Source organism: Bombus vancouverensis, chromosome 10, assembly GCF_051014615.1.
Source record: "Bombus vancouverensis nearcticus chromosome 10, iyBomVanc1_principal, whole genome shotgun sequence".
Taxonomy (NCBI): domain Eukaryota; kingdom Metazoa; phylum Arthropoda; class Insecta; order Hymenoptera; family Apidae; genus Bombus; species Bombus vancouverensis.
Window position 1 is genome coordinate 9201591 of NC_134920.1, and position 21720 is coordinate 9223310.

At 34.6% G+C, this 21720-nt stretch overlaps 4 protein-coding genes across 14 annotated transcripts in view; 1 reads left to right on the plus strand and 3 right to left on the minus strand.

Moving 5' to 3' along the window:
• Positions 1-161: 161 nt before the first annotated feature.
• On the minus strand, positions 162-4263 carry Iswi (nucleosome-remodeling ATPase imitation SWI). The gene has a single exon (XM_033334636.2). It carries the CDS (start codon positions 4087-4089, stop codon positions 1060-1062), a length of 3030 nt encoding a protein of 1009 aa, XP_033190527.1. The 5' UTR covers positions 4090-4263; the 3' UTR covers positions 162-1059.
• Positions 4264-5228: 965 nt separating this feature from the next.
• On the plus strand, positions 5229-7897 carry LOC117157106 (uncharacterized). Of its 4 annotated transcripts, none has more exons than XM_076622182.1 (5): positions 5229-5618; positions 6065-6323; positions 6666-6886; positions 6956-7129; positions 7521-7897. In XM_076622182.1, the coding sequence occupies exons 1-5, from the start codon at positions 5363-5365 to the stop codon at positions 7670-7672; spliced, it is 1062 nt and encodes a 353-aa protein (XP_076478297.1). In that variant the 5' UTR covers positions 5229-5362; the 3' UTR covers positions 7673-7897. The 4 variants fall into 4 exon arrangements, with proteins under 4 accessions (XP_076478297.1, XP_076478296.1, XP_033190732.2 ...); XM_076622181.1 differs by having other exon boundaries at positions 5230-5618; positions 6666-7285; positions 7521-7717; positions 7822-7897; XM_033334842.2 differs by having other exon boundaries at positions 5232-5618; positions 6956-7285.
• Positions 7898-8199: 302 nt separating this feature from the next.
• Gnptab (N-acetylglucosamine-1-phosphate transferase subunits alpha and beta) lies at positions 8200-11997 on the minus strand. Its single transcript, XM_033334772.2, has 7 exons — positions 11747-11997; positions 11106-11527; positions 10792-11003; positions 9894-10686; positions 9638-9809; positions 9364-9551; positions 8200-9287 (listed from the first exon to the last, which is right to left on the minus strand). The coding sequence occupies exons 1-7, from the start codon at positions 11897-11899 to the stop codon at positions 8978-8980; spliced, it is 2250 nt and encodes a 749-aa protein (XP_033190663.1). The 5' UTR covers positions 11900-11997; the 3' UTR covers positions 8200-8977.
• Positions 11998-13500: 1503 nt separating this feature from the next.
• Positions 13501-21720, minus strand: part of LOC117157062 (putative fatty acyl-CoA reductase CG5065) — a 46324-nt gene continuing 38104 nt past the window's right edge. The window contains exons 1-8 of one of the 8 annotated variants that reach the window (XM_076622163.1): positions 16557-16653; positions 16090-16355; positions 15688-16004; positions 15375-15622; positions 14891-15077; positions 14444-14629; positions 14083-14343; positions 13501-14008 (exon numbers count right to left, since the gene is read on the minus strand). In XM_076622163.1, the coding sequence (XP_076478278.1) occupies positions 13930-14008; positions 14083-14343; positions 14444-14629; positions 14891-15077; positions 15375-15622; positions 15688-16004; positions 16090-16355; positions 16557-16653 (1641 nt within the window). In that variant the 3' untranslated portion in view covers positions 13501-13929. Of the gene's footprint in view, positions 14009-14082; positions 14344-14443; positions 14630-14890; positions 15078-15374; positions 15623-15687; positions 16005-16089; positions 16439-16556; positions 16654-17036; positions 17343-21720 lie in introns of those variants that run through there. The other 7 variants (XM_076622165.1, XM_076622164.1, XM_076622168.1 and 4 more) reach the window with 7 other exon arrangements.

Below are 21720 nucleotides of genomic sequence, written 5' to 3' on the forward strand. Positions count from 1 at the left end.
TCTATACATATAATTATATATTCAAAAACATGAAAATAGGATCGATTATGTTTTCTATCGTTCATAATCTTCATATTCTAATCCACCATAATCGTATCCTAATCGTATCTTATCGTCGTTTCAATTTTACATAAGGTGATTAATAATCAACAACTAAACACTTTCGATTTTCATATGAAACGGCACATGATATTTTATTCGTAAAACGAATTACAATGCCTTTTAAAATCATAGCAAATAAATAAAATCGTTCACGTAATATTGCATTATAATTATGTAAAATTAAATCAAGGTACGTATGTGATTTATATGCAATACATACATGTCGGCGAATGTAATTTTTCTATGATAATTATAATATATATATATGTGTAAAAAATCTCGCTTTCTGTTAATTTCATCAATGTCAGAAACAAGCACCACTTTGACATTCATAAGATGAATCGAAATAGATCATCCGGTGCATATAAATATAAAAGCTATCATTCTCAATGTCACATGTGAAAATCCATTTATTACAATAATATGTTTATTAACGATATTAATAAATACGTTCTCCGGCTGAACTTCGTTTTGGGATAGACTGAATTTCTAACTTTTTTTTCATGATGTATGATAGGTTTTGATGAGTAGAATCTAAAAATAACTAGTTTTAAGCTGCGGAAAGCGTTATTTTAAAAGTTATGGATATATAAAATTAATATTTTGGATACTCTCACCAGAAACTATCGTACACTATAAAAAAGAAAAAAAAATGAAAAATTCGATGTGCCACAAAACGCTTTTCTGTTTTACTCTGTTAATTGCTTGTTCCTGTTAACTCCAAATATTTGTCGATGGTTATTAAGAAAAAGCGAGTCAAACGTAATCATACTGAAATGTAGATTCATAGGGAATGAAACAGTGGCGAAATTGCAAAAAAGTTTACAGGTTCTCCTTAAATTTAAACGATGACAGATCGTTTTAATGTATGGAGAATGAACGATGAAAAGATTATTATATCGTGGTTAAATTCGTTTTTCCAAATGACAACTGGAAACGTATCTCCGTTTAAGTTTTTTATTTCTTCTTTTTCCGCGGTTTGTCTTGCGGAGCTGGTAGGTTCTCTTGTTTTCGCTTGGACGCAGGTTTTGCACCAATACTGCCGCCTTTCTTTCTCCTTTCTTGTCTCTCTCGCTCCTCCAGCTCTTGATTCTCGCGTTCTATGAGCGTAATTAGCGTGTTGCACCGCCGCTGAAGTTCTAAAGCTGTACGAGACTTCACGAACCAGTCAAAACGAAATTGTGGCGCCGATCTGACCGTGGCACGAAGCTCCTCATATACGTTTTCCTTGTCAAAGCCAAGCTTGTGCAACATACACACGAGGAATCGATCCTCCTCCTCGGTGTAATTCTTACCTTTGTTTGTTCCGTATGCTATCCTCAACTGATGAAAAGGAGCACGGTACCTTGCCATTTTGGCGTCTAAGGCTTTCTTAATCCCGGCTCGTCTCTGTATTTTTGCTTCTCCTCGTTCAATTTGAGCCATTACCCTATCTATATCTTGTAACTCATGACACCTTTCCCAAAAAACAGCCGAGTACTCCATCACTTCTTCGGGAGTTTTCCCTTCTACTTCCTTGGCTATGTTCTCAATATCATCACGACCATATTTTTCATTAGCTTTTATGAATTGATTAAAATCTCTCTTCGTCCAGTTCGTGAAGCCTTGAGTAAGCAGTTTCTCTTTCTCTGCAACTTCTTCATCAGTTAATGGTTGAGCTTCGTCTATCTTACGTTGTTCTTCTTTTTGAATTCTAGCAGCGTCCGATCCAAGCTCTGGATTTTTTGGAACTTTATAACCTACCGTTTGCCGGAAGTAATATATCTCTTGGTCGAGTAATTCAAATAATCGTGGCGGGAAGAATTGGAAGTCTTGGACTATCGGTTGCTTTGGTGGTCTAGGTGCTTTCGGGGCTTTTGGCTCTGATACTCGGAGAGCTTCTCTGAAGTAAGCGTCCACCGCGTAATTGGCTTTACGTTCGCGTTTCGGTGGCTCTATCCAGTTACCTATTCCAAGAATCTTTTGTTTTTCGCGGTAATCCTCACCTTCGAATTGGTAGACGGAATCCGTGGGTGCGTCCACAGTGAAGTTACGCAGAGAAGATTCACCCAGACTTTCTAATTTCTGTTTCATTTCCTCGGTTTTGGCTTCACCTTTTTGAAGTATAGTGTCTATGTCTTCATCCGTGATGGCGCTGTCTTTCGATGCAAATACCTCGTTTGCACCGTGCCTGATCATGTTCAACATTTCGTCCTTGTTCAACGCTGTCTGTTTTGCGTCCACTAATCGCCCCTGTTGAATAACTAGCTTATCTAAACGCAATTTAACTTCCGCACGTTCTACAATTTTTTCTTCTACGGTATTTTCTGTGATAAACCTGAATACACGGACTTGCTTCTGTTGACCAATACGATGAGCTCGATCCATCGCCTGCAAGTCCATTTGCGGATTCCAATCGGAATCATAAATAATTACTACGTCCGCTGTTGCTAAATTAATACCTAAACCACCCGCACGAGTTGACAGCATGAAAATGAACTTCTCGCTTCCCGGTGCGTTGTATTCGTTGATCTGGCGTTGTCTATCCTCATGCGCTGTGTTACCGTCTAAACGACAATATTGAAAACCTCTCCAATGACAATAGTCTTCTAAAATATCTAACATTCTGGTCATTTGACTAAATATAAGAACGCGCGATTCTTGTTGTTGCAATTTTGGCAATAGTTTGTCTAAGATAACCATTTTACCACAATTATAAACAAGATGCTCATCAGTCGTATAAGGTGGTCCAGGCTCTGCACCATCAAATAAATATGGATGATTACAACATTTACGCAGCTGCATCAAGATGTTCTGCAATCTCATCTTCTCAATTTTACCAGCACCGTTAACTATATCTATGTCCTTCATAAGTACCTTGGTATACCATTCTCTCTGCATTTTACTGAGACCAATGTAGACCTTAATTTCTTTTTTAGGTTTCAGTCCCTTTTCTACCTCAGATTTTAAACGTCTCAAAAGGAATGGTCTAAGGACAGCGTGTAATCTCTCGACTAATGAATTATCACCTAAGAAACTATTAGTGTTGAACCAAGAATCAAAATCATCTGAACTATTAAACACATCTGGTAATAAAAAGTTGAGCAAAGACCACAGTTCATGAAGATTATTCTGTAAAGGTGTTCCTGTTAACAGAAGGCGATTAGCAGTTTTAAACTCCCTCAGAATCTCAGATAGCTTGGACTTTTCGTTCTTTATTCTGTGAGCCTCATCAATTACCATGTAACGCCAATTGAACTTCTTAAACACTGATTTTTCCTTTATAACCATCTCATAGGATGTTACACAAACATCCCATTCTCCAGGCATCATAACCTCTCTAATGAAAGTATTTCGAGTTTCTGCATCTCCTATGAGACAAACTGCTCTCAACGACGGACACCATTTTTTAAACTCATTCATCCAGTTAGCCAACGTAGACTTGGGAACAATGACTATGTGTGGACCAGGAATGTTTCTGAAGTGTTTCATATATCCCAGTAATGAGATAGTCTGTAGAGTTTTACCCAAACCCATCTCATCAGCTAAGATACCATTAATACCATGCTCATACAGAGATATCATCCAATTTAAGCCTCGTATTTGATAATCTCGTAACTCACCAGACTTAATGTAGTGTGGAGATGATTCAAAACGAGTGGTTGGCGCGACACTGGCGTTACTTTCAGCCAACAATTCCTCATCTTCTTCTTGTTCCGTCTTACGGTGCCTATGGTCACCAGAATCGAATTTCACTTGGGTTTCTGGCTGTTTTCTGGGTCTCCCAGCTTTGATCTTTAAAGGGCTCCCAGCCTTGTCCTTCTGATTATTCGTCATAAAGTGTGAGAATATTTCAGTTTGCTTTAGTAAATAATCGAATCGTTTACTACGATCGGTTTCAAGTTTTGTTTCGAAGTCACCACCTCGAGACGATGTGGTCTCGGCCGAAGATCCATTCGAATTGTCTCCTGTGTCCCCTGTGTCTGCATTTTCATCTGGCTTCGACATTTTACTCTTTTTTGTTGGAAAAGATGTATTTTCTTGTATGTATAACTTGAATCCGGTTAATTTAATGTGTATGTAAGTAGGCGCTTGATTTAATTACGATAATTGATGCATTAGACCCGGTCTTTTCACAGTGACGTTCACAAACGTATAATACCAATTGCTGCCATATTGAATAATGTTGTCCCTCCAAAATCACGAAAATGACGCCATCTATAAGCATCTGTTCTTTACGTCACATTACAGAGGGAATATTTGAACTTATTTTAAACGAGTTATATTGTATGCAAGCATATGTATATCTGTAAATAATTTTGTCACTGGATAACAAATGTCGCCTCAAAGTATTCGAAATAACTCTTTTACGTTTATGATGACTAATAATTCACATGTACATAAATCTGAATAAAACACATTTGCAGTCAGTAATTTCATAGAAATTCTGAAGTAAAAAATTGTAATGTTTTTCCTCTAATTAAGGCAATAAGATTAAATAAGTTCGATTTTAAATGTAAATACATAATATATTATACATAATAAAATTAAATACATAATATATTAGTTATATTATTATACATTAGTAATCGAAATGATATACTTTAATAAATATTTTGGTATTTATTCATATCGAAAACATATATATATAATTTAATTTTATTATTGATAATATTATATGTAAAACCAGAGGATAAAGCTTTTCAACTTGACGAATGATAACAATAATAAAAGGGGAGCTTCTTTATCGATCGATTCTTCTTAACGTACCTCGTCGGTGTTCTTAACGAGTTACATATATTTAATCTAATCGTGACTATCGAATGTTTATATTTTAATCTTTCTCGTACTTTAGCAAACGAAAACGTTTATTAATATTTCAAGAAAATATTTAATATAAAATTAAACGAAAAAATGATACACATCAATAGCAATTCTTTCATATCTATTTTGAAATATTTCTTAATATTAGAAAACTACAATTGGATTGAAGATGACCGAAAGAATACAAGCGGGTTAAATAGAATGCAAGTGAAGGTGAGCGACACTATTCCTACCACGAATTGATCACTTTTCATCGATGTTGTTTCCTAGACGACGAAACCCCGCGAAATGGCAACAAACAGTATACTTGACGTAATGTACTACGATATTCAAGTTAATCATAGTTTCACTTCGTATCAACTAGCATTCCCCCTTAAGATTTTACTTTCGTTCCTTATTCAAAAGTTACAGTACTTAATATACGAATAATTTGTTGAACTTTGAAAAATTGAAAAATATGTCTGTTGCAGAACAATCAGTTTCAGAACATGAAGTTATCGTGCCACCGAGTTTGCCATTAATTCTGAAGGAATTCTGCAAGGCAGCTATTCGAACGCAACCGTACGATTTACTTCGATGGTCTAGCTCGTATTTTCGAGCGTTGGCCAATGGTGAGGAACCACCGACGAAATTAAGATTGGAGTATCCACCACCGAATACCGCTTCTGGTTTGACTCTCGGTTTTCTGAGGATTTTACTTCGTCAATTTGGAGGTATCGATAATAATTATTCGAATACACATGTATAGGTATATGATTTGTTGGGGCAACATAGAATATTTTATTAACTGTTTGAATATGTTATTTTTGATCGATTATCCATATTTAATATTTAATACCACCGGTTCTTCTTGGTCTGTGTTTTGTATTCATACTAATCACTAATACAAACAATTATTCTAATTATTAATTATTGATGCTAATGAATCAAATAATTATATTAAATATAATTACTTATTAACTGGACGTAGAATTATCAATTATAAATATCAAATATTTAGATATTTCTTAGGTATGTTAAACAAAATATATAATATAAAATAACCCTTAGTTATTATTTTTCTAAAGTAGAACTGTGTGATCTGGGTGGAGAAGTTTTTAAACTGTGTATTTAGATAAGCATCTTTTACCGATATTGAAAAATAATATTTCTTGAATAGATTACAATAAAACGTTGCCTGTGGAAACGATACTAAGGCTATGGGACTGCTTGTGTTTGGATCGTCGGGATCTAAATTTGATCTTGATGATCGGGAAATTTCGACGAAAATGCCAAGTGAAAAAATTCTTGGCAATCGCTGTTGGACTTTTAGGTTCCAGCCTCTTTGAAACAATGACTATGATTTGCGAGTTATTCACTCACGAACCTGATGGCGGATCTGCTATGGTTCCAGTTACATTTTTTCTGGAGATATATGGGTATATACAGAACTTACAAAATGTATAACACATATTGATATAGGTAATAAACCGTGCAGCTATAAAACACACAACTGAAGGGAAAAAGGATGTACTTATATAGGGCGTTGAGAAAGATGCGAATGATATTCATAGGATATTTATAGGATTATACATATAGGAATTTATGGAGGATATACATATATTGTACTTATATGTATGTATATACATATAGATCTTGAAATCTATAGGGTTTTATATATCACAATAATAGAACAAATTCTACAATGTTTAGCGTTCAAATTCAATGTATATTTTATTAAATGTGAGAAAATTAATTTATCAATAATAACACTTTTCCAGATATTTAGCTGGACTTTGTTGTGACGGGAGCGAAAGAGATCCTGGCGACGACGATCCGACAGAATTCATTATATACGATTCTGAATATTCAGAAAATCAAGCATCGAGCAAAAGAAAATATTCTATAGATCGGGTTTGTTCAGCTACGAGCCAAGACACGGAAGCTGACGCAAATTTAGACTTAGAATTGGTATCAAGAAAGGACATAGACTCTTCGAGAAGTACATTCTTACCAGAAATTATTCCGTTCGCACATTTGTTACATAATTTACAAAAATATTCTTCTACAGCTGATATAACGCCGCAATTGAGCGAAAGTTACGCTAGCCACAAGAAGATGGTTGAAGATGAGGCGAAACAAGATTTCTCTAGCAAAGAAACTTCACAGATAGAACCTAACGAGATATCCGCTAGCAATGTCGAGTCAAGCAAGAGACCGGGATCTAATGGACAAAAGTTGAAAGGTGAAAACGCATCTGCAAAAAGTGTGACTAGTAGTACTTCGGCAGAAAGTTATAGCGAGAAACAGAGCATACGAAATACGGAAGATAGGGTTGAAAGGAAAAAGAAGAAGAAGGTTATAGACGCAAAATTGCTCAAGTACTATCCGAATGTTCCTGGTGAGATAACAAAGGATCTTTAATTCTATTACAAACCGATATACATACATATATACAAGCCGGGTTGTAAAATTGTTCGAGTTTATTTGTGTTACGTTTATGATTCTTTGTAAATCTCAAGTTTCTTGCAAAATTATTTGAGACTTTTATGTTGCGGTTCTTTACAAAACCAGTTCTTTCCTATGATTATCATTACATTAATTTTCATAAGATTTCTGTTATAATTCGATATTAGGTATTGGATCTCGTCTATCAGCTGAAGAGGTAGCTAGTGTCGCAATATGGTTGAGCGAATGCGCAAGAGTACAAGAAGGCATGGTTGGCCCGCGAAATCTCCGCCATATGAATTGTCCCCCTTTAGACAAACAAGAGATATCGGAGTCATGACAAGACGCAATATGATCGTGACATGAATCTGCGAAAGTTTTCTAAGTACTAAATATATGGCACTAGCGAGTGGAAACAATTAGAAATATTCGAAAGTAGCTTTATTTAAAGCAAATTTTAGATTTATATCTTTTATGCTTCGATTTTAGGACGCTTGTGTTTACACGAAAGTACACAAAACATCCATACATGCTATTGTACAATAAAAAGCAAGGAATACAGAAATTGTGTTGTATGAATTTATTACGACTTCGAAAGCGTATGTGTATAAATCACATGTTATACCTACTCGACTAAAATTTTATCGAGGAAACGAGAAATGTTAGACGTTTAGAAACGATACGAGTGAAGTAACAAAATGAAACAAATGAAATGAAATTATGAAATCTTACTTCTCCTTACTGAAACAAAAAGAAATTAAAAAAATATATATATAAAGTACTATTATAGAGTAATATATAATATTATAATTTATAATACCTTTAACCCTCTATATACTGAGTTGTGTATAAATAATATACAACTAGTAAGAAATAACGAATAACTTTATTTGAATAAAATTATGTACATACACGGTTTTCTGGAAATAAAATAAGTACAAACTGCGAAATTAAAAAGATATTCAGTTTAATGGCATTCTACTTCAATAATAATATCCATATTCTATTAACAGTAAGTACAAATTTGGTACATTTCATATCTTCAACAATTATTAACCGGGTAATTTTCTAGTAAAAAATTGTACTACACATTAGAATAGAGAAATATTAAAATACTATAAACTAATAACACTTTAAAAGTGTTATACATTTTTTAAATCTTATATAACTTCTCAAATCTCAGTGTAAAGTGATACACTCATCTTGGAGAAAAATTTATGAGATCTAATCTTCCATTTTGTTAAGAGAGAAACAAACAAAGACAATCAGTACTTTATCAATATCACAGGAACGTTTTACTTAATTTTAACGCGACACTAAATATCTATTTGTTCATACCTTATTATACATTATACCTTATAAAGTATCGATTCTTAGCAACGAATGTTACCTTCTAAATGAATTTTTTAAAACAAACAAAGAGATTTGTATTTTGTTTCTTCAAATATCACTTCTAAATTGTGGATGGACTTGTAGATGTAAAACACACAATAAAATAGATGAATTATCTGCTAAAATAGTACAAATTTGTATGGGAATTATCTGTATAAAACACAATCCTATATCACATAAAATGTTTAGAAAATGTTGCTCTGTTTAAAAGATATCAATATATTTATCCTATTTTTGCATTTGTACCTTAGACTTAAACGAGTAATATGGGTAGTGCTCGTATTCTGAATAATCGACGCACTTGATGATAAAATAAGTGATAGAAAGTCGTAAGAAGTAATAAAAGGATAAGGCATAACAACAAATTTCTGGCCCTTGTTCGATTAGATCTCCACTCAAGGAGCTTATGTCGATGAGTGAAAAGATTTCGATATTGCAAAGGCAATTCAAAAGTACTGCGTAATGGATAGAGTGAGCGATAAAAATCGTTCAGTAATGCCCGAACTATTTCGTTCTCAGAACGTCGAAGGGGATCCATATCGTCATTTAAGCAAATAAATTTTCTAAAATAAAAGTAAAATTATTCTATTCTATTTATCGTTAAATCCTAGCAATATAAAAATGATTACAACTACTTACTTTGGATCTCTACGTATCTCGTCTAAAAGTTGTACTGTTAAAGACACGTTGCTTGTTAACATTTCGAATATTTCATTCTTTCCAGCTTTAATTATTTCGTGTGGGTAAAGCTTTTCTTGACTGAATTTGTCTTTAATTTTTCGTGAAACCGTTTCGCATTTTGCTATCAATTCCTTAGTTACAATCGGCTATAAAAACATAAATTATTATTATAAATAGAAGATTTTCTTTTTAGATTTAAGTATTATTTAAAGTTTACAAAGTGTTTGCTCACAAGAGATGAATCCAAATATCTTTCACCAGGTGGTGGATTTAATACTTTAGTAACTTTTATATGATTTGAACAATTCGTTATTGCATTTTCAAATTCAACGACTAGACTATAATCAAGAGGAAGTGGATAAAGTCTAGATAAAAGAGTCCTAATTTCTCTATCTGACCAAGTGCTGAAACAGAATTACTATTTTGAATAATACTTCTGTTATTTTCTTTCTTTTTCTATTACTACTATTTTAAAATAGTATAACTACCCTGATTTATCCGTGTCAAATGTATCAAATATTTCTTCAATTGGTACTTTCCGTTTCTCACTAGTTAGAAAGTAAAAGTAAGAGAAAGCAAATTGCATATCCTCGGAGTTTCTAACTTTATGGCTAGATGTTTTTCTAAATTCGTGCTCGAATTTTCGTTGCATATCAGCAACGATCCATTTATCTATTAGATGGGGCATATGAGCGGGTACTCTTCTACGTTCGAAACCATATGCCATATTATATATTCTATTCACATATAGCAAAGATTCGGCATATGTATCAAGTTGTCTTGTTCGAAGTTTCCATTGATCAGAATGAGTCGATTTATGATTAGCTTTTGTGGTACTACTAACTTGTGGTAAGTTCATGATATCATCATTTAAATAACGTTTCAATTGCAGACGTCTCTCAGTAACGTTCAATGTTTGATGTCTTATCTTATTTATCATTTTTGATATCATCGATTTTTGGGTTGGTACGGTTTGATCATTTTCATTCAATTGTTCATTAAAATATCTTTCAATGGAACTCGCGTAATTATTATTTTTGAAATTATAAGATTTATTTACATGCATCTTTAGATTTGTGACTGTATTTGGGAATGTTTGTTGAATAGACAATTGTGTATCATTCCACATAGTACTTATACTTCTGTTTCTAAAGATATTTAAAAATTTTAATCCATAGTTAGTATCTTCTAGAGGATCTTGTAAAAGTTTGTGTGGATAGTCTCCCTCTTCCTCGAGAGCTTCACTGTCAGTAGGAACTGGTGTGCTATCGCAATCTCCTCCTGTAAAAAAGATTAATGATACTAGTTTAAGTTTACACATATTGTTAGGTCATTACATTTTTTTATAGTTGTTATTTCAAAACAAATATAAACAATGAGTGCTACCATCAAATTCACATAATGTTGTATTACAAGCAGGATCACATGATCCATCACCCACCCAGGCCCAAGGACAAACATCTGAACAATCAGGAACCCACCATGCAAGATACACTTTTTGGCCACTTGCTTGTGTAATAAAATCTTCTGGCCACACTTCTGCTCCTAGCATTACATCATCATTAAAATATAAAAATTTATCTGAAATTCCAGGAATTCTGCAAAAATAAAAAATTACATTGTTAAGAAGATTACAAATAGCTATTAACTAGATAATATAAACTGTTATGATTGCTATTGTATAATGAATTTGATACTACCTATGAATATGACTTTCAATAGCTGGACTAGAAAATGTTGGAAGATCACTTTTATTTAAAAATATATCTTCATGAGTAATAAGTGTAACTTTAGGATTATCCATATCTAACCAACTCGGTATTTGACCATTTGTAACAATATACACGTGTCTCACCCAGGGTGCATACATTTCCAATGAACGTAATGAATATCTTAATTCATCTTTATCACTAAATCTGGAAGCAGCTGTGTTAACATCCATTATAGGAATATGCTCTTTAAGATTTTTTAAGAAGACTGGATCTGACCCATTGACCCACGTATATACAACATCTATTGGAACATGTTGGCATAATTTTTTTTGGAAAGAGATACCTAATATATTATCATTGAAAGAATGGAACACTGCTTCGTATTTCTCTTTACTCCATGTTATCCACATCTGAAACGTTAATATTTAATTAGAATAAAAATTTTTATTTTGAATTTAAGAAATTCAGTAACTCGAAATTTACATGCAAATTTGACATTTACATTAAAATATTATCTCACACTTAATTAATTAATAAAATATATTCTATGAATAACAATAAAACATAAATTTTTAATAATCAACAAAATAGATAGATAGAAAAACAATGGGGAAAATGAAATTCCTAACCTCTCCAAAATGAACAATGCCGATAAATATGCAAGTAAATGCTGTTAATATCACTAACAGCGAATATTTATATGAAAGTAGATCGTAACACCGACGCTGTAATAATTTCCATGTGCTCATTATATTGATAAAGATTCTGCATGCGATTAACATTGCTAAAGTTACAATACGAATTCATATAACACTGTTTACACCTCCGGCTGATTTCAATCATCGATAAAAATGTACTGATACCGGTATATACTCGTTGTTATCATATACAAAAGTCTAGTAACTACCGCGGTAAGTAAGCGGAGCCAAACTCTTAGTGACCGGACAATGTTGGTCCATTTGTCCGCGGTATGGCGCCTTGATCCATTTATTAGGATTCGTTGTGTAGCGTTATCTCGTGTCTACAAACTGCAATATCAATATGTTATGTCGGTAAATCCATGTATACAGGGTGGTTGGTAACTGGAGGTACAAGCGGAAAGGGGGTGATTCTACGCGAAAAAAGAAAAATTTTTATTCTTCTATTTATTCTATTTATTTAGAATCACCCTCTTTCCACTTGTACCACCAGTTACCAACCACCTTATATATCCTCAGTTGATAAGCAGGTTGAAGCGTGGTTGCGGTTCCCCGCCGTACAATTGTAATACATATATTATAATCACAATTATTTGATAATAATAAATTTCAATCCAATACGCTATGGCCATATTTCGTGCCACATTGTCGGCCAAATTAGAGCGAATATAGTAAAAAATTATCTATTGTCGTAGTGAAGAACGAGCATCTTCGTTCGTATTCAAAACGAAAAGCATTACATGGTACAGTATTAATAGTTACAACATTTTTAATGAATTAAATAAAACTTAAAAACAAATTTATTTTCCAATAGATGCGTATAATATATATATAATATGTACATACAATAAATGTATTAAAAATATATTTGATTAAAAAATTGTATTTTTTTAATCGAGATAATAATACTTCTTGATGGTTCACATAATTAATATTTAATTAAATAACATTTTTCTGTATCGGACGAAATACTGTATAAGTATTTTAAATAAATTATGAAAGATTATGAAGTCATTTAATTCAGTTTATATTCTTTACCTTCAGTGTATGTAGTTATTATTCTCACCGTAGGATGGCGCTATATGCAAAATTCTAAGAAATAGATCGACGCATCATGGTAGCGGCCGACCTGTAAAGCACAACTCTCGATATCATGAGCTTTACTCCCACCACGGGAGCTTCCAACCTCTATATTCCAGACTATGGTCTGTGGTATCCGTGGCCGTGGCCTGTGCTACCGGTGTTAAACCAATACAACTATGTATAAGATAAAGAACATATTAATTTAGGCTCGGCACATAAGCATACAAGCGATGCAATGTCGCGCTATTCCACAGCGGCGTGAAGTTGTGCGCACGAGTGCGTTGATTCTTAATTTATAATGTAAATATTTTAATGTAAACTGGTCAAAGAGCTACGAGGTTTACAAACAAATAATTTAGAGACCAAAGTAAGTTTTTAGGATAAATGATGATTTGTTCGAAAGATTTTAATTTAGAACGATTTTATTTTAAAAGATGTTTATTTTTTATCATCGTTGTTTATAGTTCAATAAACTCTTCATCGGGAAATTTTTGTTATCGTCGAATAGTTATTTCTCGTGCTTTTGTATGATGGAGAATGAAAGAAATTTGTATTATTATGCGGAAAAATGTTTATATTTCGCGAATAGATATAATATACAAAATATTAGTTGTACATATTATTATTTTTTCCCTATATAATTATGTTTTGTTGTTTAGCGTTACACAAAGGCATGACGTAGAATCTTTGGAAACAAATTAATAATTAAATATTTCAGCACATTTTATTTTTTGTTTTAATTTAATGGAAGGATCTTCGAAGATACGCGTATACAAAGATAACACACAAGAATTCGCAAATATTGTACAACAAACTGCATTAAGTATAGAAATTGTTATGTATGAATTGTTTACAAATTTCAAAGCGTATGCGTATAAATACATATATCCTTATTAAAATTTTATAGACAAAACAAGCAATACTATAAATGAAGTGACCTGATTATAAATGAAACGGATAATGATTACTTTTTTCATAAAATCTTATCTACTTCTTTTTTCATTTAAGTAGAAGGAATAACGTTCGAATGATCAGTACGTAACGCGTAATATTATCCATAGTAAAAAGCTTATAGCGGATATTTGAGTTGTCTGATGTATCCAGTACAACCTGAAATAAATGAAAATATACAAATATTTATATCAGTTCCCATTTTTTAATACGTAGATACATTCTATACGCACTTTGATAATCGTTGTCTGGCAGCATCCATAGATTCAAGATCTTCTTTCAGAATGAATTTCTTAATTCCCATCATATATGTCGCGATATATTTCTCCCAATTCATATCCTGCAAGTCTAGTTTCACGACATTGCCGTCTTTTAACGTTTTCACTTTCTTTACCATGTCGGTAATGTTATCCCTTTGGAAGGTCCATTCGTGCATGGTAAAATACGCTGTCACTGTTACAAGTTGGTAGCAATATTTGACAATTTTCATCATTCTGAAACGCCATTTTTAAATATTATTATAGATAGGGGCAAAGATTACTACTACAAAAAGAAAAACTGTTCTCGTTGTTGCAGAAACAATAAAATACTCACATTGGCTTATTACCGCGAAATCTTAAAAAGATGTCTATGACGAACGCGGGCAGAACGTGCAGGATTAGGTTGAGGGCGTTGTAAATATATCTGTTAGCTACCATCGGACAACCCGGGTACCATAGCGTACCGTTCAGCGGCGTTTCTATGCTACATTTCACCATGGCATCTTTCATCTGACCCCATCTTGAAAATTACAACGTTTATGCATATAGAATTGATCGAATTATATTTGAAATACAGTTTATTACCATCAGAGTAACTTGGGGATAAGAAATATTACATAATCTTAATTACCTTTCTAGTCTTCTAAATTGAGGTATTGTGAGTGAAAGTGAACTTTTGTAATTTACCTTTGCTCGCGTCAAACGAACGAACTAAAATTTTTCGGATACTCTGATGATAATTGAATCACATTAGTCGATAAGAATTCTCAATAAACATTACTTAAAAGGGTACGCGTTACTCGTGCAGTTGTAAACCTTAACTTCATTATCGCGATGATGTAGCGTGACGTGCCACGCGGCGCACATTATCGTGTCGACTACGAAATCCACAGGCACTAAATCCAATCTCGCGTCCTTCCTGCCCCAAATAGCTTTCGCAGAACCTTTGCTGATTTGCAGAAAGATATCTGTAACATTAAATTTCTGTAGAAATTACTCGCGATTCTCGACTATCGGAGATATAGCGATAAATAGGTATTTAGAAAGGATAATTACAATTGTCATCAAAAAAAAAAAAAAAAGACAAAAAATACGTATATGTACACGATAACAACGATGATCTTGAATACGTTCAAATATTTAATAACTACGTGTGGAATGTTAAAGCTAATTTCTCTCGTGCAGAGGGCAAATTGATTAACTCTACTTATGCGAGATGCAAAGAGCATCAAATAAATTATTGTCGTTAAGATCTATGGAAATACTTGTAACTCCAAAGATATTCTCTAGCCAGCCAGGACACGGTTCTTCCAGCGAGGCACCGATTATACTTGGCCGTACTATCGCAACTGGCAAACCTTTGCTGTCGCTAGCTACAATTTGCTCTGCTAGATTCTTCGTAAACGTGTACGTGTTCGGATGAGTATCCAGGATCTTTTTCTCTAACATGTTGATCAATTCGACATCTAGTTTGTCGCACATGTTGATCACCGTAGAAGGTTCCAAACTCGTGCTGCAAAACATGCCACGGTCGCAAACCGAACCACGGAACAACATTCGCGCGTCATTCGTACTTACGTGTATACTTTCTCCTCGATTTGCGGTAGATTCGCGTTGCTGTAAGCTGTGCTAACGTGGACGATGCTGATTACGTGGTTCAGTTCCTTGCATAGTTCGATGATACGAGCAGTGCCTTTCGTATTCATATTAACAGCCGCGCTCAGAGGCTCGTTGAATCTTACCGTGGCAGCCATGTGGAACACTATGTTCACCTTCTTCAGCAACAGATTCCTGTCTTCCGGCGAGAGACCTAGATTCGGCAGGCTCACGTCACCCCTTACGGGCTGTACTCTGCCGAGAACCGAGGGATATTTCGCTCTCACGCCATCGTAGATCTGAAGAAGAAAAGAAAGACGCGGAGTTGATGAGTTCGGTTTTTGGCGAGGGCGTTCGTAGACGACGAGAACCTAATCTACGCACGGGATCGTTTATGAGCTTCTTAAATCGTTGCTCTATCGTTTGGTTACTTTTCGGGCGGATCAGCAAGAAGATGACAGTGACACGCGGACAAACGCGCATCAATTTTTCCAGGAGACCTTTCCCCACGAAACCTGTCGCTCCGGTGACAAGGACACCGGTACCAGCGTAGAACTCCTCGATGGAATTCGCTTTGTTCAATCTTTTGTTAATCTCATTTTCATTGATTTCCGTATTCATTGTACCCATATTACAGGACCCTCTGTCTTCTGCGCGAAACATTCCATTGTTCATTAGCAGTCAAATGGATGGAGAAACGTTTGAACGAAGATTACGATATAACTTCAACATTCTATTGTAAGTAAATATCTGGATATAATGCTCGCGTATCTCGCGTGTAGATCTCACGAGCAAATATCGAAATTCTGCATTTCGTTTGCACGTGCGATCTATAATGCACAAGATACGACCGTTATGTGGAGGCACTGCATGAATGCTTAAGTGACCGATCGATTTATATCGGCAGAACGAAGGTCCTCGGGGGAAATAGTACAGCCGAGTGACCATGCTCTAGAAAGAAGCTTCGTATCGAGCCTGTAAATGTTTTACTTTCTTCGCGCCTGATGATCGAAATTCATGTCGTTAAAACACGTATGCAAATTTATATCAATTTCTCTTTTAAACGGCTGTGCTTCTTTGTTCGTTTAATTCGTGGAGATGGATTCGTTCTTTTGTTCGTATTTGAACGATTAAAATTGAAATGACAACGGTGATGGATAAAAAAAAAAAAAAAGAAAAGAAATAGAATAACAGAATAGAAGCAGAAATGACAGGTAAAAGTGTTCACAGCTATTAAATCATTTGAGAATGATAGAGTTAACGCGATTAATTACTCTCGAAAGGATTCACTTAAAAGTAACAACAAACATCAAACGAAAGGATTGACAAACCAGGTATGTATATCTTTAGAACTACTCATTCTACCGATTATATATTCCTAAAGGGAACTGCGAATAAACGTATCCATCTGAAGGAAGGGAAGAACCTGAAGAACATTCATTAAACTTTCATCTTCGTCCCAATATGCTTTTGCCGACACCAAAAGAAACAAAAAAATCTAATTAGATTGAACATGAAACTACTGACAACGTGTTAGAGTATGTATATTTGCAAACTCATTTGCGATCTGTTTCGCGATATTCGAGGCGGATTTTCGCGTGCTCGCGTGTTTTACGATCGACAACGTTCCGCAACGAAGGAAGAGTCGAGACTGGCTTTGTCGACGTTTGTCGAACGATCCTGGCTGGCTACACCGGTTGATAACCAGCAGATGACGACACTCGCCGGGGTTGCTTTCCCAAAATATTTATACTGAATCGCAATCTTCCAGGGATTAATCGCGAGACTTATTCGTTTCTAAACGAATTAAGAGGATTTTAGGGCGAAGAAGACTCAAGATGAGACAAGCGACGTTTAATGAAATTTGGAATGTTTTCTGTCGTATCATACGAAGGATCTGGGAGAAGAAGGGAAAATATCGAGCTTTAGCATTTTCTAGGGAATCGAGTATTTATTTTTTTACATAGAACCTCACAACTTCATACTTTCTCGTACGTATTATATCGAAATAAAACGTTTTTTTCATTATTCTATTTCGCATTATTCTATACAGTCTTAAGTAATACATTAAACACACATTAAACTGTAAAACGTGGAAAGTACGTTGTGCATTTTAATTTCCCATAACTACTGTAAAACTCGAAAGAATTCGAATTCAAATTAACGCGATATCGCCAGTGGTAGAAGGCACACGCCATGGCATTAAAAAAAAAAAGAAAAAACAGGAGAAGAATTATAAGTTTTTTAAAGAAATTCGTCTAAATTTATCTAAAACGAATTTTTGCCGACAAAATCCAGCAGCACGATAATATTCATAATTGCTAAATTTTCAAGCTCAATTTTCTCAAAAACTAAACCTTAAACGAACAAATTTTATTCCATTTTATTTCGTTCTTATTTTTTCACAAGGAGTCACCTCGTGCCCGTTTGTACGTGTTATTTCGCCGCACCCTCCATACATCTTCTTCTTCACTATCGTTTCATCCCGGATTCTCAAAGCAGCTCTCGAGACTCAACAATATTCCACGATGGTTTAAGTAGAAAGTATTATAATTTTATTCCTAAATGGAAATAAAATTCGAGGAAATAACAGAAGGTGGATATCATGTACTTTTCCATGCTGACTCTACACGCTCATTCCACTGCGGCATACAGGCACCTTGCATCGTTGGTACGTAATTTTAACGATTAGGAAAAAGCGGGACAAAGGAAAATGTCGAGACAAAGTGAGATATTGTTTTATGCATGCTACTGCTGGTGCTATGTACTCTGGGTCACGAAAGTATTTTAACATTTGCGATAGAAAACTACTACGTACGTATTGCGTTTCATTTGTATTGTGCTGTATATTTGTACAGGGTGTTTCATAACATGGACAGCCGATTTCAGGCGCAGACAGGAGGCGTGGAAACAACGAAGAAAGTTCATACGGACATGCATGGGTATCCCTGTCTGACCTTGTTACGAAATTTATAGCCATTTTTCTGTGTCATTAATTCGCAACTGCTTATCTTCGTAGAAAGTGTTCGAAGTGGCTATCGTCGCTTTGTATTATTCGACATACACCTGGAATTTTTGAAAGACTGCGAAATTCTCTGACACGATAACTGCAATCTTGCGTGTGAACCGTAGGTGGTCATTTCGAACACCCTCTACGATGATAAACTGTCGCGGATTATTGTAATACAAAAGTGACTATGATTCTAAAACAAGGTCAGATAGGACATAGGTTCGTACGAAGACTTTTCATTGCCCTTATGTCATCTGTCCACTACCGAAACGAATCACACTTGTTACGAAACACCCTGTATAGATTTTCGGTCTTGTTCCCAACTTGCACAAGTATTAGAATATCCCAAAAGTTTCTTTCGTTTTATAAGGAAATAACGAATGAACAACATTTTTTGTTTCATATTATTTTATTGAATTGTGTGTGATTCATTTTGTTCTATTTCCATTATTATGATTATACATAATTCAATAAAATAATATAAAACAAAAGATGTTGTGCATCTGTTGTTTCCGTATGAAACGAAAGAAACCTTTGGAACAACCTAATACTTAAATAATAATTGCAAGAAATTATATGGTCCTGTAAATGCATTACAGCGCCGTTTGCGTCGCCTTCTTAATCTTTTAGGATCTTTCAGCAAGATCCTTCGCAGAGAATAGGAAGCGACACGAATAATTTGAATAAATTGAAGAAACGCTATTTTTCAAGCTCCGAGAAACGCGACTGAATCACTTGCTCCATAGCTTTAATTAATGTTTTACGCGCTACCTCTCCGTTAGAGATTAATTTTGGCTGATTTTCCTTTTCTTAATTGTAAGCAAATTTCTTCATCCGAAAACAATCTCGTTCATTATCACAGCGCTTAATTCTTTCGTCCCGTGTTTTAATGATATTCTGGAAATATACTTCACGTAACGAGACGACGTAATCGATGTTTGCTTTCTTCTGCCTTTTGATATCCTCTTTTTCATTTTCTACAATTTAAAGGATCTCATTTTAATGATTTGTTAGTTCACCTCTCGCGATTAACATTTCTTTCATCTAGATAAGCATTTAATTTAGTAACGAAAATACTCAGATAACTAGTTTTAATAATGTTCACGTCGATGACGATTTAAAACTTTACCTAGGGTTTTAGACGCTTGACTAAACTATCGATCGATCGAAGTAATAAATGGGAAGAATACGTCAGTAAAAGTATAATAATGTACCAATGTTCTACAATGCGGTAAGATAAGGTTGTTTGTATAAAAGTTTTTCTACGATAAACATCCCAATACTTTTGCGTATCGTTCTAAAGTAATTCACAATAATTAGTAATTGCAAAAGTCTCGAACAGATTGTAACCGTAACTCGGGATATCCAAAAAAGTTCAAAGTCCACTGGCAAGCTTTAGATGCGGTATATAATAATTTTCCTTAAATCACTCCACGAGGCATAGATTGTCAACAGGGAAAATGCAATCACAAGATGAACGTTAACAACGATAAGTAAAATATTATTTTGCATACTTAAATAAGAGATAAGTATTGCTTTTTTAAAGGAGAGGAAAAAAATAAAAGATATACACAGCACTTTAATTAAAATCATTCATATAGTTGCTGTAAGAACTATGTAAGCGTTATTAATAGACTGCGGATTTTTATGCGGCTAAAGCGTGTTCGAATATTCAACTTATGTGTAGAAAATATACCATATTATGTAAGGATATACGCCACATGATGCAGAATGCATATGCGCACATAATACATGCATATTATACTTATATTTACGAAATACGAATTATTATGTTCTTACGTATCGACATTTAGTTCTCACAATTTTCGTTGCAAGAATCAACGATAGTTTTTCAAGGTTCTCTGCCGTAAATTGCTATCGTTTATCTGGCCAAATGAACGTATAGATCGAAAGAGATCGTCACAAAGCGTAATTGAAATGTACATATTTAAATCTGATTTTTTCCGGTCCTTTCACGGACGTGTCTATGCCTCAGAATCTTTGAAATCTTCGATACTGCATCCGTGACCAAGATTTTTCTTCCGAATATCGTTAAACTCTTCTCCTATTTCTTGTTTCAGTGACATAAATCACTGTGTAGAATTAATTCTTATCTGATTCTTACCGTTGTGTACACTTGCTCAAGGTACTATGAATATAGATTCAGATTATAAACGGTTATATTTGATATTAACTGATAAGCCGATTGCACGACGATTATTATACCAAGGTATCGTGAATCACATTCATGAATCATACATTGCCGCAGATAAAACTCGATTTAGAAAGAAATATGCAAATCGTGATAACTCGATATACAGAATCTATGTATCTGCATAAAAATGCGCAGTCTAATTTAACGCTTACACGTAATTAGTTAGAAATTAGTAGTTTCGATATCGGGTAACGCGTTAATCGAATAAAACCGTCCTTCTTTTCGATTCTCGTCATTCGCTCGATTCTTCGGCAGAAGAGAGGCAACGTAGGCCGTCGATCGGTGTCTCTGCCAGTCTACAGGTTTCACAGTCTATAAATAAAACAACGTGGACTATTTTTGCGTCTTTTAGTCGCCACTTTCATTCTGAGAGCGCGATCCGAAAAGAAGAAGTGGAAGATGGAGATCGCTGGAAACTGACCTTACACCTTCCTACGAATCGACGAGCACGTACACGGAATCACGTAGGCCCTCGTTTGAAATAATATTTCGCACGAGTATCTTCGTCGAACAGTCTCTTGCCCACGTTTTGCCCGATATAAATATTGTTTTTCAGCATTCCGAGCAAATCCGCTGATTGTAAGCTTCCTTACGATTGGTAAGTCTCCCGTACGTAACTTCCCAGTTTCTCGAAATTTTCCTCTCTCTCTTCTTTCGTTCCTTCACCCTGCAATCGATCGAATTGTTCATCTTCTTTTGCGCCCTCACGGCGTTCAAAAGAACATCGTTTTACAGAGTTGTTCATAATAACGTTATTCAGCTGGTCGTTTCTTTTTTAAATGTGTCGGTA